This window comes from Desmodus rotundus, chromosome 6, assembly GCF_022682495.2.
Source record: "Desmodus rotundus isolate HL8 chromosome 6, HLdesRot8A.1, whole genome shotgun sequence".
In the NCBI taxonomy this organism is placed as follows: Eukaryota; Metazoa; Chordata; class Mammalia; order Chiroptera; family Phyllostomidae; genus Desmodus; species Desmodus rotundus.
The window spans coordinates 111542598-111557681 of NC_071392.1; the positions used below are offsets into that span (position 1 = coordinate 111542598).

At 49.5% G+C, this 15084-nt stretch overlaps 1 protein-coding gene across 20 annotated transcripts in view; it reads right to left on the bottom strand.

Moving 5' to 3' along the window:
* Positions 1-5304: 5304 nt before the first annotated feature.
* The window catches only part of EPB41L1 (erythrocyte membrane protein band 4.1 like 1), a 115772-nt gene continuing 105992 nt past the window's right edge, over positions 5305-15084 (bottom strand). For all 20 annotated transcript variants that reach the window (XM_071221760.1, XM_053927445.1, XM_045194950.3 and 17 more), the window contains 4 exons: positions 14553-14636; positions 12538-12618; positions 12123-12239; positions 5305-6294 (listed from right to left, as the gene is read on the bottom strand). In XM_071221760.1, the coding sequence (XP_071077861.1) occupies positions 6286-6294; positions 12123-12239; positions 12538-12618; positions 14553-14636 (291 nt within the window). In that variant the 3' untranslated portion in view covers positions 5305-6285. The remainder of the gene's footprint in view (positions 6295-12122; positions 12240-12537; positions 12619-14552; positions 14637-15084) is intronic.

A 15084-nucleotide genomic window follows, 5' to 3' on the forward strand; every position in this document is an offset into this window, starting at 1 on the left:
AACCCAGCTCCCATCCCAGAGAGAACCAGTCTTAGTAGCAGTAGTCACCACCCCGGACTCTGCAGTCATAGCCACCTAGTGTTCCCCTGCAGCACAGGTCTAGTCTGATATCTCAGTCAGGCTGTAACTGTTCCCTGAGGAGGGGCACCTGCCTGTCTTGTTTCCTACTGTTTCCCTGGAACCCAGCACAAAGCCAGGCACAAAGGCTCAGCTCAGTACAGGTACAATATTCTGCATTTAACTGATGACAGTAATTTGGTATTAATAAATGGCTTCTATCTGGGGGCCTAGCCCTGTGCTGGGTGGTTGTACTAGTAAGGGCCCAACCAAGGAAGGATAGCCAATTGGATATATATATATTGAGAGTTACTGCAAGGAATTGGCTTATGTGATTGTGAGGGCTGGCTAGATTAAGTCCAAAATCCCCAGGGCAGGCTATTCATATATGATTTCTAAACCTTACATTACCCTAGAAAGAATATTCTAGCACCCCCAACTTACAGAAAAGAAAACTGAGGCTCAGAGAGGATACACACAATCAGAGAGTGGCAGGGCAAGGATGCAAACCAAGGTCTGATGGGCTGTTCTTGTCCCTGTGCTGCTTGCTGCTCCGTAGCTTGTCTGTCACATTTCCTCAGTGACACTGGACACGCCAATCTGTCTCAGTCAAAATTCATCTCTTAGTGATTACAGACTAGACTGGGCCCTGCAGTCGTGGTTAGTCACAGCGAGTTGCTGCAGGATTAACCAGAAATGGCCTCCATCAGTCACAGTCATGCATGTCAGTCTCAGCCTGTCCTGTCCATTCCATTTCCTGCATGAAGAAGCTCAGCTCCCTCCTTGTCCCTCCCTATTCCCAGCCTTAGGGGCTGAGCTCTGGTGTCTGGTCTCAGAGCTTCCTGTTCCAGGCAAGCTCACCATCTTCTCAGAGATGCCAGGGCACTGAATTATGGGCACAGAAGCTGGGCATGGTGGTCCAGGAATGCCATCTGTGAGTCACATGTCCATCTGCATCAGGTTTCTCTACCTTGGTACTATTGCCATTTGGGGACTGTGCATTGTAGGATGTTCGGCAGCAGCCCTGGCCCCCACCCACTAGACGCCAATAGCACTTCTCTGTTGCAACAACCAAAAATGTCTCCAGACATTGCTAAATATTCTCTGGGGGGCAGAATAACTCCCCCTGTGTTGAGAACCACTGACAGAGATGAAACAACCTCAGGTTATTTCCAAGCAGCACAGAGGCTGGCCCTGTATTTATGGGAGACAAAGACACAGATCCAGGGTCTGTGGAGACCCAATGTTTGCAAACCGAGTCCTACTGCAGAATGCCAAGGGCGACAGATGGCTACAGGAGAATTCAAGAGAGGAGTCACAAAGCTCCTGGAAGCAATTGCCTCTGGCAATAGACAGGAAGAGGGTTGAGTCTGCTTTTTACTGCATAGCACTTTGCACAATTTAATGAATTATCTCTAAAAACAAAAGAAATAATATTAGTGTTTGAAATTATAGGGAAGTGTTCAGGATGTAAGTTTCAAAAAGTATTTAGAATGGTATGTACAAGGTAACTTCAATTTTGGAAAAATACATGTACATGGAAAGTCTGAAAGAAAATGCCCCTAATTATTAGCAGTGGTTCTCGCTTGCGAGATTTTGGGCAATAAAGAAAGGTCTGGCCCTGGCTAGTGTGGCTCAGTGGATTAGGCACTGGCCTGTGGACCAAAAGGTTGCTGGTTCTATTCCCAGTCAGGGCACATGCCTGGGTTGTGAGCCAGGTCCCCAGATCAATGTTTCTCTCCCTCCTTTCCTCTCTCTCTAAAAATAACAAATAAATAAAATACTTACAAAAAAAGAAAGGCGATCTGGCATAAGTCAGTTAGTAGAATAAAAAGGAAAGTGCTGGTGCCTGTGCTTCAGGTAGTCCAAGCGGCAAGTTTAAGTTTTACATGGATTATGGGTTTTTCATTTTAATATTTTTGCATTTATTTTTATGAAGACCTCCTTTCTTTGGCAAATGACACTAGTTTTTCCATTTGCAGAAGTAATATAGTTTCCTTTTTAAATAAACTTGGTTTTTTAGAGTAAAGTTTTAAAAAGTGACGACAAGTCAATAATGAGACAGGAGGTATGCAGGGGGCTATGGCAACGTACGTGAAGGTGGTGGGCAGAGGCTGAAGCTGGGGGTTGCCATCTACATTATCCGCTAGGCACCGGCGCAGGGGACCTGCGGGAAGAGACCCAGATGGAGGTGCTCTTCTGTCAGGGAGGGAAGCTGGGATCACTCTGTCCCTCCACACACCAAGCCCCTCCGTGTCCTGGGACCCACACACTTATGCCTGCTGCCTAGAATGCTTTGACCCAAGTTCTTCACCTTACTGGGTATTTCTCTTCATTCAGCGCAAAAATAACCTCCCCAGGGAGGCCGTAACTGGCCACCCTATTTAAGGTGGTCTCCTTCAGTGATCATCCCCGTCCCCTCTGTGCATGTCCTTCCTGGTGTTGGTCACTCGGAATCACCTCTCATAACTGCTTGCCTGTTTTGTTGTCTGTTTCTCCTGCTAGCCTGTGAATGCCTGGATGGCAGGGATTTTGTCTTACTTGTTGTCGTACCTCCAAAGCCTAATGCAAGACCTGGACCACATTCAGAGCTGCAAATATTTGTTGAATGAAACTGTACTAGGTTGGGATCTCCCCACTCCAGTTTTAGCCTTTCTCACAATGCCACTTGTACTGGTAGTCAAGGAGGGTTGGGAGAGAGAGGGAGAGGTAAAGGTAGAGGTAGAGGTGGGGAGAGGGAGAGGGAGAGAGAGAGAGAGAAAGAGAGAGAGAGAGAGAGAGAGGGAGAGAGCGGGAGACGCACCAAGGCAGTTTGTGGTTCAGCATCAAACACATTTATTTCACTTTTATTGAGTATACAAGAACAGAGAGCACACGCATACAGCACGGAGCACTGAGGTGGGGAAGCGTGGGGACCAGAGAGGAGAGAGGGGTGTGAGTAAAAAGGAACAGGACAGCATTGCATTGGTTGGTAAGGTGCTTTGGGAAAAAAAAAAAAATTGAGTGATGTTGCTCATGCAATTTCAGGCCAGTCTTGGAATGTGCTTGCTGGATTCAAAGACTGAAACAGGTCCTGGCACTTCCTGTACCCTCAGATGGAAACGATCCCGAGAAACAAAACAAAACAAAAATCTGTAGGATGGGAGAGCAGAAAAAGACCTTGGAGAGCATCTGGTTTATCCTCATCATTTTACAAGTTTGGAAACTGAGGCCCCAAAGAGGGCACAGGCCTAGCTCAATGTCACACGGTGAGTTAGGCGCTGAGCCGGGATGGCCACCCAGCACTCCTGGCTGCCCTCTGGGGCATCTTTCACTATGCTACATGGTCTCTTGGGTGGACAGGCAGCACAGAACGAACGAGAAACATAAAAAAGAAAAAAGGAAAAGTAGGTTGAAGACAGACAAGACAAACGTCTATATTCTCTATGAAGAGGAGGATGGGGAGGGAACAGTGCCCTAGATTTTAGCTTTGCAGCTCCCCTCCTCCCTGGTGGCACCGCTTGCCTGTCTCTGGAAGGAAGGAAGGTCAGAGCATGTATGGGACAGAAATCTCCACAAACCCTGGCTGGCCCATGAGCTAAGCCTGGTCACTTCATCCCTGCACTGAAGCCACACACCTGGGGTCTGTGGGCAGGTGGAGGACCCAGAAAAAGTATTTTCCCTCTGAAGTATGTTCAGAATGCCTGGTTCCCACAGAGATGGGGTGCCTGAGCCAAATTCTGGGTGGCCCAGAGAGGGCGGAGCCAGTCTAGCTCTTAGCCCAGAAAGAGTGGGAGTTCTCGGGTTGAGAAGTGTGAAAAGGAGGTTCTGCACTTCTTTGACCAGGAGTGTGAAGAGAACCTGGTGCGTGAAAAGTATGCTGTCACACATGGGGAGCTGGAGTGGACCACTGGCCTGTTCCGGGGATGTGTGGCTGACTCTGCCCTCTGATACCCAAGTTCAGGGCTCCCTGCCCTCTCTCCAACCCGTTTTTGTCCACAGAGGAAAACCACTGTGGTTTCTTGTTCTGCCTCAGGTCAGCACCAACTAAGGAGCTAAACATATGTGTCCTTGGAGTAACTGATCAGCAAGCCTGGGCCCTCTCTGGGCAATGTTCAATAACTGGAGAGAATGTGGAAATGCTCTCCGAAGGGCCAGCCATGGCTAGAAATGTAAGGCTGGCCCAGGGGGCTTCCCCGGTGCCTCCATGTCCTCCCCTCCCCCCACTCTCTCTGTCAGTCCAAGAATAGTACCTGGCACAAGTAGGTACTCAATATATATATTCACTGAATGAATTTATCAACTATTTTAGGTGCCAGACTGTGGAGATGAGATGGGACCGAGAAATTCAAGTGCAGTAGAGGGGCGGACACACTCCCTCAGAAGGGGACTCACTGAGCTCAGGGAAGCTGCTTGTGGCGGGAGTGGCTGGGGAAGTCCCTGTGTGCCTCAGGTCCACGCCAGGCTTTTGATGGGATTTCTCCAAGGGCATCTGTGGTCTTCAGGCAATTTCTGGGGCTCCGAGGGCAAAGGCTCAGCGCTCGGCCTCCAAAGCCAGGGTCTTATGCGCAGATGGGGACTTTGGGCAGCACCACCTTTCATCCTCAGCTTGTTCTGGGGCAGGCGAAGCCTTCGGGAATGTACTTTTGACCTATCAGGGCCTACCCTGGGTTCATGGTCTCTATCATGGCTGCTGTGGCCCAGGAAGAAGAGAATGATTCCGACAGAATACAGGAGTGGTAAAGGAAAATGCTGAGCTAGGGGGGGCAGGGTTCAGCCAGCCAGATTAAAGCCACCATCCTCTGCAACGGCTAGGGGGTGTCACCTCCCTTAGGATGGGAGTTAGCTGTCACGATTCAGTCAGGGAAAGGCAAGACATGTGGCAAAATAAAATGGAGGACTGAGGCCAGCCCACTAGGGAGGTGGGGGGACTGAGCCAGGGGGTCTGCAGCAAAATCCTAACTCGACCCCACAGCTGAGCACAGACCAGACCCTGGGCCACTGCCCAGGAAGAAGGCATCTCGGACTACACCTGTGTTGCTTCCTTCTTGCCAAACCCCGGCCTCTCCATTTGGGGACCCCTCCCCTCCCCACCAATCAACCAATGACAAACATCACACACTGTATTACTACACTGAACCATCGTCTCCTACTGTGAGCAGCCCACAGCCAGAGTCCGGGTCTCCTCGGCTGGGCCGGTTCAGTGAGATCTAGGAACCTTGGGATACATCAATCACAGTCAGATAATTATAATTTTAAAATGTCAGCTTCATACTTACCAGCACTGTTTATTTTAATATTTGTTTCCCATTATATGTAATATACATAACTTAAAAGCACATCCATACAAATCTCCTACAAGCTGCACCTTCATAATGAGAACCCATAAACATACAATGTCTACTTCCCTTCCTGTGGCTTGGTTTTCTGTTCTTGCTTTCTTTTCCTTTTCCTTGTTTCAAATGAGAGTCATCTGCAGTGGCCCTCAGCAGGACCAGGACACAGACAGTGAGGGGGACAGGGTTGGGAGAGAAGGAGGAGGGAGCCGAGACAGAAAATGACGACAAGACTCGTGAGGGGGAGAGGAGGCAGAAGAAAGGAAGGTGGATTTTGCAGCCCAGTGTCGAGACCCATGAAGGAATGACCCAGTGTTCCTCCTCCTCCTCCTTTCCACGCGGGGAATTTTCTTTCTCTCTCTGAAAATGCTTGACGGTGCGTGTCTTGCTGCTGCGACTTATCTTGCTTTGCTGCAAAAGGGTTTTCCTTTGCACTTGCGTGGGCAACAGGCGCTGCAGAACAAATGGAATGTTCGTCTACTAGATGTGACGTGCAGGTCACACTGCACCTCTGCGGTCACTGTGGTCTGGCTTGCTTGTGTTGTCCCACAGGGCTTCAAGGGGACAGCAAGGGATTACTGGCATTATAATTTTTTTTCCCTGAAAAATCCCACCAATTCTTCAATTTGTCTGCAAAGGAAATGTAGGTGTCAGATGTTGGTTGTTGCAGTTGGCCAGCGGCGCGGCCAGCCCCCAGAAGCAGTGCAAGGACGCAGTGTTTCCTGTATATATATCTATATCTATATATATCTATATATATATTTATATGCTTTTCCTTTTCCAGTCTCTCATCAGTGACAGTACGTCGCAGCTGGGACGTCAGTGTTGAGTCGGAGAATCCAGAACGAAGGCCCCTTCTTAATGGTTCTCTGGCTTGGGTTGGACCAGAAACGCCAGCATCTCTTCACAGAGGTCAGGATTCCTGTGGCCAGAGCCGTCGGGGGTGGGGGGTGCACAAAGGAAGGAGGGGGACAAGAAAAGTTAGTAACTTTTCATCACCCATCTTTAAATACACGACAAGAGGGCGTTTTTAGCTAGCCATTACCATGTGTCCTTTATCTATGGCTCAGGAAGACAGTGATTGTCTAAGGCCACACAGCATATAAGTGGCATCGGAGAACTGAACCCACATTTGTCTGACTCCGAAGCCCACGTATATTTGTTTGTTTGTTTCCAGGGAGGTGGTACTTTTCCTCTGGCCTGCAAATCTGTCCAAGTTTCCTTCAGCACTGAGAAGCTAGTGTCACACTTCAATGTTCTCTTTTTCCTGCTACATCTCTCAGTTCTAAGTAATAATTAGTCGTGAGCACAGATGTTCTTCTGCTGTTTGTTTTTCCTTTCTGTTCTCCATGGGCCTGCTGTGTCCTGGGGATTAAACCTCAGAGTGCAGGGTCTTAATAAAGAAACTGGAGCCCTGGCGGGTGTGGCTCATTGGATTGAGTGCTGGCCTGCGAAGCAAAGGGCTGCCAGTTCAATTCCCAGTCAGGGCACATGCCTGGGTTGCAGGCCAGGTCCCCAGTGTGGGGCGCATGAGAGGCAACCACACATTGATGTTTCTCTCCCTCTCTTTCTCTCTTCCCCTCTCTCTAAACATAAGTAAATAAAATCTGGAAAGAAGGAAGGAAAGGAAAGGAAAGGAAAGGAAAGGAAAAGGAAAAGGAAAGGAAAGGAAGAAGCTGGAGCCTAGATCCCAACTCAGGTTTGACTCCAAATCATAGCGGTTAAGGGTGTGGGCTCTGCAATCCTGAATCCTGAGTTCAAATCGCACTCTACAGACTGTGAGTTTCTTAACCTTTTAAAAGCTCAGTTGCTTCCTCTGTAAAATGGGTCCTGCCTCGTGCAGTTATGAGGAGGATCCAGAACGAGGTTCAGCATACAGTAAGTGCTAAATAAATACTGGCTGTTCTTGTTGTTACTATTGTTGTGAATGTAACCACATACTGTTCTGATCTCCTTGAGGGCAAAGGCTGTCTTCTACTCATCATCGCTTTCCAGTTCCCAACACTATGCCCAGCACATAGCAACTACCCAGAACTATTTAACAGGTGGCATATCATTCTTGTCTTTTTTTCACTCACACATAGTCAAGTGCTAATAAAGTCATATAAATGTGATTCTTGTCAGCTCACTTCCCAAGATGGAAAAGCAGGCCCAGGTTCGGTGACTTAGCAACTTGGTTAGAACCCAAGGCTCCTGCTCTGGAACGGTCAATTATTTCCCCCCCCATTTAATTAAAATTGTGAATGTAAGCCCTGGCTGGTGTGGCTCAATGGATTGAGCACCGGCCTGAGAACCAAAGGGTCACCAGTTTGATTCCCAATCAGGGCACATGCATGGGCTGCAGGCCAGGTCCCCAGCTGGGAGTGTGTGAGAGGCAACCACTCATTGATATTTCTCTCTCTCTTTCTCCCTCCCTTCCCCTCTCTTTAAGAATAAATAAATAAAATCTTTTAAAAAATAAATGAAAGTTTGAAGGTAAGAAAGCCCTAGGAAGCTGGGTAAATGCCACTCTCTCTCTGGCAGGGTTTGGGAGATAGGTCCTGCCAAAGGAAGCAGGCCAGTGGGAGATGATGCAGTGGAAGCCACACATCTGGCCTGCGAGGTTGCAGAAAAAAGAAAATCCTTTGTGATATAAGTGTGCTTCCCACACTCACAGCAAGACTTCAAGGAGGAAGAATTTCCAGAAAGAAGATTAAGTTGGATGGAGCAGGGAAAGACATTTCTGGAGGAATCAGGGAGAGAAGAGAAGATGAAGACTAGGAGGATGGAAACCCATGTGGAAATAGGGCCTGGTGCACCTGGCTGGTGGTGGAAGTTTAAGGCCTAACTTACTCAGGACTCTCATCACCTCTAAACATGGCAAAACCTCAAGGGACAAGGAAGCAGGTTCACATTGCTAAGCACCTTCTGTCTGTGAGACATGGCCCTGGTATGTGACTGCTGCGGACTGAATGTTTACGTCCACCCCCACCCCCCCCCACCCAAATTCACATGTTGAAGTCCTAACCCTCCACATGATGGTATTTGGAGGCGGGGCCTTCGGTCAGAAGGGTGGAGTCCTCACAAGTGAAATTAGTGCCCTTGTAAGAAGAGACGCGCCAGAGATTATCTTTCTCTGCTCTGGGCTGTGAGAGGACACACAGAGAAGACAGCTGTCTGTAAACCAGCACGTGGGCTCTCACCTGGCACTGAATTGGCTGACACCTTGATCTTGAACTTCCCAGCTCCTATAACTGTGAGAAATAAATGTGTGTTGCTTAAGCCACCCAGTCTATGGTCACAGATGTGATTTAATTATAACAGCAGCTCCACTTTAGAGATTGACTCTATTATTGTAGATGAGGAAACTGAGGCCCAGGGAGGTTCATCTGGGCACGCGGCTAGCCAGGTGTTTCTGACCCCAAAGCCTGGGTGTGTTCTTTCTGCTCAATTCTGCTACTTTCTGAAGATTTCTGTCTTATAGTGTCAGGCTGCACTTTAGGTTCACTCACCAACCAATAAGGTGTAACAGGATTCTGGGTACATGGGGTGTCTTCAAACGCCCATGGATACTTCAGAAGTACCAGGGACAGCTGGTACTTCTAAAGAATACCGGACTATAATTTATTCTTCTTGGTTTATTGCAGCAGAGTCCGAATGAGCAGTATTTTTTAGTCTACTTTGAATTAACAGTAATAATACCCACAACTAACTTTTACTGAGTGCTTACTACGCGCCAGGCATGGTGCTACCTACTGCATGTTTACGACCTCAGTAAGCCTATGAGACAGATTCTATGAAAGTCAGTGTGGCGAGGTGGGTAAGACCATCAGGTGGATCTGCAGTCTCACCAGTGAGGTTTGGTCCTCTAATCGATCCACCGTGTTCTCCCAGGTCCATGACTGTGAGCCAGCCACCTCACTAAAGCTACAGCAACCGTTCCTGCCGTGATTACCGTCGCCACCTGGCTGTGAGGAAACGCAGCTGCGAAGCTTAAACAGCTTGCTCAGAGCCACGCAGCTAACCATGGGCAGAACTGAGAGCCGAATCCAAGTCTGCAATACACAGGGCTCTTCCTTGGGGTGCCAAGATGCATCCATTGGCTCAGTCAATGTTCTCAAGCACTTTTAAATAAAGCTTTCTAATTCACAGCAGACCCTCCCGCAGAATTAGTGAGTGTGACTATATTAAGAGTCAGAGGTGGTTCCTCACTTGGTGACAACAAATGGCAAAGCCTGGGGTGGAAATGGAAAGGGAGAAACTTCTAGCTCCCCAGGGCAACACAAACGAGGCGACCTTTACAGAAGGATCCGAAAAAGAGAGAGAGGGTGCATGGTGGCATGTGGGACAATGGCACTGAAGAAAGCACTGAGGGGGGCTGTGGAGGGGGAGTGAGAAAGCCAAGGCAGCGGTGAGGTGGGCAGAGTGAGAGACTGCATGGTGGTGGGTGGGCAGGATGGGGAGGCGGGCAAGAGCTCTGGATGGCCAGGGAGACGGGAAGGCAGGAGCCTGGCGGATGGGCTGGGAGCAACCCAGGAAAGATGAGAAGGAGTGAGATGGAATGGGGGCAGACGCTCTGGGAAAAAACACGACAGACACTCTAGGTCTGCAAATAAACAGCCAAATGGCTGTCACTGGAAGGGGCGTGTCCTGTCTCTTCATGTTGCAGATGAGGAAACAGTCTCATGAGGGAAGAAACTGACGGGTGGCCGCACAGCCAGTCAGTGGGATGGCTGGGATGGGAGCCAGGTCGCCTCAGTGGCTCCTACACCTGGCTGCCCGTGGACTTCCTCAGGGACAAGGTGACAGTGTGAAGAGTCCCAGGCCCTTTCCCAGTGCCTCTAAATCAGAGTTTAGGGCCATAGTTGTCTAGTACGCGTATTCCCCAGGTGGTACTGCCAGCTCAGCACCAGCTTGGCAAGTGACCTACGCTCTACCACTCTGAGATCTGGGGGACAAAAAGCAAGATTAATGGGACAACTGAGGAGACAGAAGTGACAGTCACTTGCATAAAGTCTGAGGAAAGCTGGAAGGGAGGTCCCACCCATGACCAGCACACACTTCTAGACCAGCGCCGTCCAATAGAAGTAGAATGCGAGCCACATGTGGAATTTAAAATTTTCTAGATGACAGATTTTTCTCGATAACATTTTCTAAATTTTCCAGTTTTCTAAAATTCTCTAGATAAATGGAAAATTTTATTTTCTAAATTAAAATTCTAAATTTTTATGAAAAAAGCAATAAAAAGAAACAGGGGAAATTAATGTTAATAATATCTTTCACTTCACCTAGCATATCCAAACATTATCATTTCAACAGGTAATCAATATAAAAATGATTGAGATATTTTACATTATTTTTTCTATATTAAATCTTCAAAATCCTGCAGGTATTTCATCCTTAAAGCACACCTCATTTTGGATTGGCCGTTTTCAAGTGCTCAGTAGCCATGTGTGACTCCCACACTGCATGGCACAGACTGACCACTCCCGTCACGGTGGAAAGTTCTGTTGAACAGCACGGTCTAGACCAGGGTTTGGGCAGTCTCTCAACGTGGCAGGAAAATGTTTCCACGCTTTTGCTTCTAACAGAAAGGGGGTGGTAATCAAGGGAAGAGAGAAACATTCTTGGATCTTTCTGGAAGGCATTGGTTTTATTCATCAGGGAAGAGGGCAAAAGGAGACCTGCTATTTGTGAGGGTTTTTGAAATGGATGTTTTTTCTCTGTGGCATCACATGTGACATGTGTCAAGTGCAAAAATCTCAGTGTAGAGATTGACAACTTGTCATGCACAGGGGCGGGCAAAAGGAGAGTTACAGTTATGAGTACACAAAAGTCTTTTTTGTGTGTTATTTATGAATTAACATAAATATGTGTTATTTATCTGCATCACAACCATAAACCTGCTTTTGCCCACCCCTGCATGTGTAAACCCAGGGAGCGCACCCAGGTCAAGGCGCTGACCTCTCCAGCCCGCAGAAGGTTCCCTGTGGTCCTGTACCGCCAGTGTTGCCTCCCAGAAGTAGCCAGGATGCTGACTTTTATCATCATTGATTAGCTTTGCCCAATTTTGAACTTCCTGTGGAGGGACCCCAACATACACACCTTTTGTGTCTGACCTACTTCACGCGACTCGGTGTCTGTCAGATTTTGTTTATAGGTCTGACGGATGTCAGTGAACTTCCCGAGAAGCTAATGAAAGCCCTCTCTGCTGCAGTGCCATTTCGTTCCTCTTATCCACCAAGATATTGATGGCCCATAGGAAACAGAACACTATCGGGGCTCCTAAGATTCTGGCCCCAGGTGCCTGAGAAAGCGAGGGTTTGCCACCTAGCAGGATGCATGGGCTCAAGGGCTCTGGCCCTCGTATCCTCCCTTAGCAACATCCAGCGACCATGACAGAGACAGAGACTCTGGGACAGCAATGTGGCACTGGGCCTGGCAGGACTTCCTCTGGCTCCCAGCTCATAGGCAATGGCCAGGGAGTTTCTGCGTGCCTCCCTCCGTCCTACCTCAGTATCCACTGACGATCCTGTCTCCCCTTTTCTTACCACTTCTGATTTACTTTTCTGGGTCTAGGGCCTGAAACCCCAAAGAACCAAGGGACCAGGCTTCTTCCCCACTCTGATTCATTGTGTCTGGTGATGGGGGGTGGGCAAAGCTGTGCCAGGGACCAAGCCACAGGATGGGGTCTCAGACAGAAATGACCCTCAGAGGACCTTGCCCCAGTTCTTCCTCCCTCTCATGGCTGCTGAGCCTCGTGAGCCTTACCTGTGGCTTCTTGTCCCTCTCCTCTGGAGATGGGTCTGTTTCTCTGTACACGACAGCTTTGGTTACCAGCATGTCAGGATGCTGAAGTTTGGCCTCCTTGATGGCCAAAGCCAGGGCCTGGTGGAAAAGAACAGCAATGTGAGGAAACACAGAATATCAAATACGAGGGAGAGACCATGGAGACCAACAAGCTGCTTAGGGCACAGTTGGGAAAATGGAGGCCCAGGGAGGGGCAGCAGTCAAAGAGTTAAAGGAAGAGACTAGAGCTTGGGTCTCCTGGCTCCTTTGGTTCCCATTCAATGCCTCTTCCTTGGGGGCCCCTTGTCGGGACAGGATCGGCAAGAAGTGAACACCTTCTCAGCCCACAAGGGCAACCATCCACAGGTGACCAATATGGCATCCCTCATTCCCATACCTGGTCTTGATCAACATCTTCATCCCCAGTAATAATGATTCGCTTCTCGATCCTTGTCTCGGAAAACCCTCCTTTCACAGTCTGTGGGGGAGAGAGGGGGCAAGGTCAGCCTTGGGTCCTGCTGCACCAGCAGCGGTGACATGGGACCTATCCAGAGTATCCCTCAAGGGCACGACTGGAACCGGCCATCACCTTCTCCCCTAGCTCCCTCATGTTTTCCTCTTCTGGCTTTGGGACTTCAGACTGCAGAGCTTGCCTGGTGGTCACCACTCCCTCAAATTCCCAACTGTCCCCTTCTAGGTCTTCCGGCCCAGATTGAATGTGCTCTCCCTGACCCTGGTTGGCGATCCTCCCGCCTTCCTGCTCTGGTACTCCCTGAACGCCAAATTCATCTCTCTCACGGTTCTGGGCCCCACTGCCCTTTGCCGACCTTAAGTGTGGGACCTGGCCTTGCTCACTAGCCTCGGGCTCTTGGGGACAAGGGCTGTCTTTTTTCATCTCTGTATCCCCTCGTCCCTGCCTCTCCTGTCCAGCCTGACCAGGGCAGGTGCTAAATGCAGATTTGTTGAATGAACACATGAATGAAATGTGAATGGTGACAAGGTTCTACCTTAAATGACTTTAAACAACAGTACAAGAGAAATTTCACTGGTAACCACCACTGTTTCTAAAAGGGCAGGTTTGGGTATAAGTTCAGGAGTAGAAATGGGGAAGGGCCTCATCGCTTCGTATAGTCAAGGAGGGTGGTGGCTGAGGGAAGTCCAGCTGGCGTCAGGAGTGGACAGAAAGAAGAGGGGGCCCCCAGTTGGCAGGGCCAGGGGGACTTTGGGTAAAAGAGTTTTCTGAGCTGTATTCAGTGGGGTGTGTAATGGATCACCTTCCTGTTAAGCTTTCGGTGGTCACTATTGCTCACTATTGCTTTTGGTGAGAGTGGGTGCTTTCTGGGGACTATGCAGAGGTGCTGAGTCCTACATAGGAGGGGGCAGGGCTGGGACAGTGTATGAAGGGCGAGTGCCACCCACCAGACTTCTTTGGATGGCTCAGCAGAACCTGCAACTCAACCTGGCTCCCTGGCATCTCTCCTTCAGGGCCCCAGCCCGGGCCTAGGACCCTCCTGCCTTCCTTCTGGCCCCTTGGGCGTGGCCTTGCCAGCCAGTCCTCAGCCCCCAGTCTCCACTGGCTGAGTCATAGCCGATGCTTGAGGAATGCCTCTCTTCTTGGCTCTTTCTCCTTCCCCCATTCTGACTCCCACCCTGGCCCAGGCTCTCCACCCTAGTCTCACCAGAACTCACTCTCTACTTTCTCCCATCTGCCTGCACACTCTGGTGGATCTAACCTCCTCTCCTTAAACTCCTTCTCACGGGCTTACTCCTCAGTTAAGAAACTTTGACGGCTTTCCAACGGTTCTCAGACTCGGGCCCTCCATGGGCACATCCGTCCTGGAATTTGTCCGACTTGTCTCTAGGCTGCTCCTCCTGGCCCCAGTTCACCCTAGTTTCCCACGGTTACATCCTGTCATGATGGTTCTTGCTGGCAGAGACCACTGCTCCTGCTTCCCAACATGCTCTGCTTACAGTCTCCAACAGCCCCTCGTACAGAGTAAAATCTGCTTAATGGAGGAATAAGCAAACACAGTTTCTGTCTCTGTGTTCTTCTCCCTCATAAGTCCTACCTGGCTTTCCAAGACCCTGCACAAACCTCACGTTTTCCAGATCCTTCCTCACTCTTTGAGCCTTCCTTATGTTGCCTGCCTCTAAATCCCTCCAGCACTTAAGGTCTGTAAGCCGCAAATGCTACGGCTCACAATAGCTCCCAAGGAGATAGGCTCGTCCCCTAAGCCTGGCGGTCAACGTGGAAGAGCAGGGCCATACCCAGGGCAAACCGTAACTCAGAACTAAGAGCACCGCACTCCAAACCTGGGAATGCCCCAGGTGTTCCCAAGGCTGAGCAATGGCAGTGACCTTCCTGAGCCCTGCAGCCAGGCTAGGGGCATATGACACCCTGCTGCTACTCACTTTGGTAACATGGGTGGTGGTGGAGGTGGAGAGGGTTTCCGCAGTGGCGCCGTAGGTGCTGGTGAGGACATCTTTCCCGATGATCTGCAGAATATAACCACCCCCCACCCTGGGGTCAGATGAGGGTGCTGGACTCTGCAGGGTGGGGGCAGGGGGTGGGTAAGCCAAAGGACAAGTAGGGTGGGTCCCATGAAGGTGGAGTTTGGAAGTCATGATGCTACGAACCACTGAATCTAAGAATTCAGGGAAATCAGAATCTTCAGAAAGCTTGACCCATAAGATTCTCAAAGCCTGGAATCTAAGATTCCTAGAACCTGAGATTCCTAAGGCCCAGAATTCTAACAGGACCCTGGAATTTAAGAATCCTGGCACCTTAGAAGAAAGGACAGAGGGATCCAAGGTAGAAACAGAGCTCCCTCTCAATCCCCCACCCTGTTCTCTCTGGGGCTAGATGATGGAATGACAGATTGGGATTCTACAGGAGTTGCAAGAGACCTCACAGGGACAGACTTGGGCTCACAGGGCAGCCACC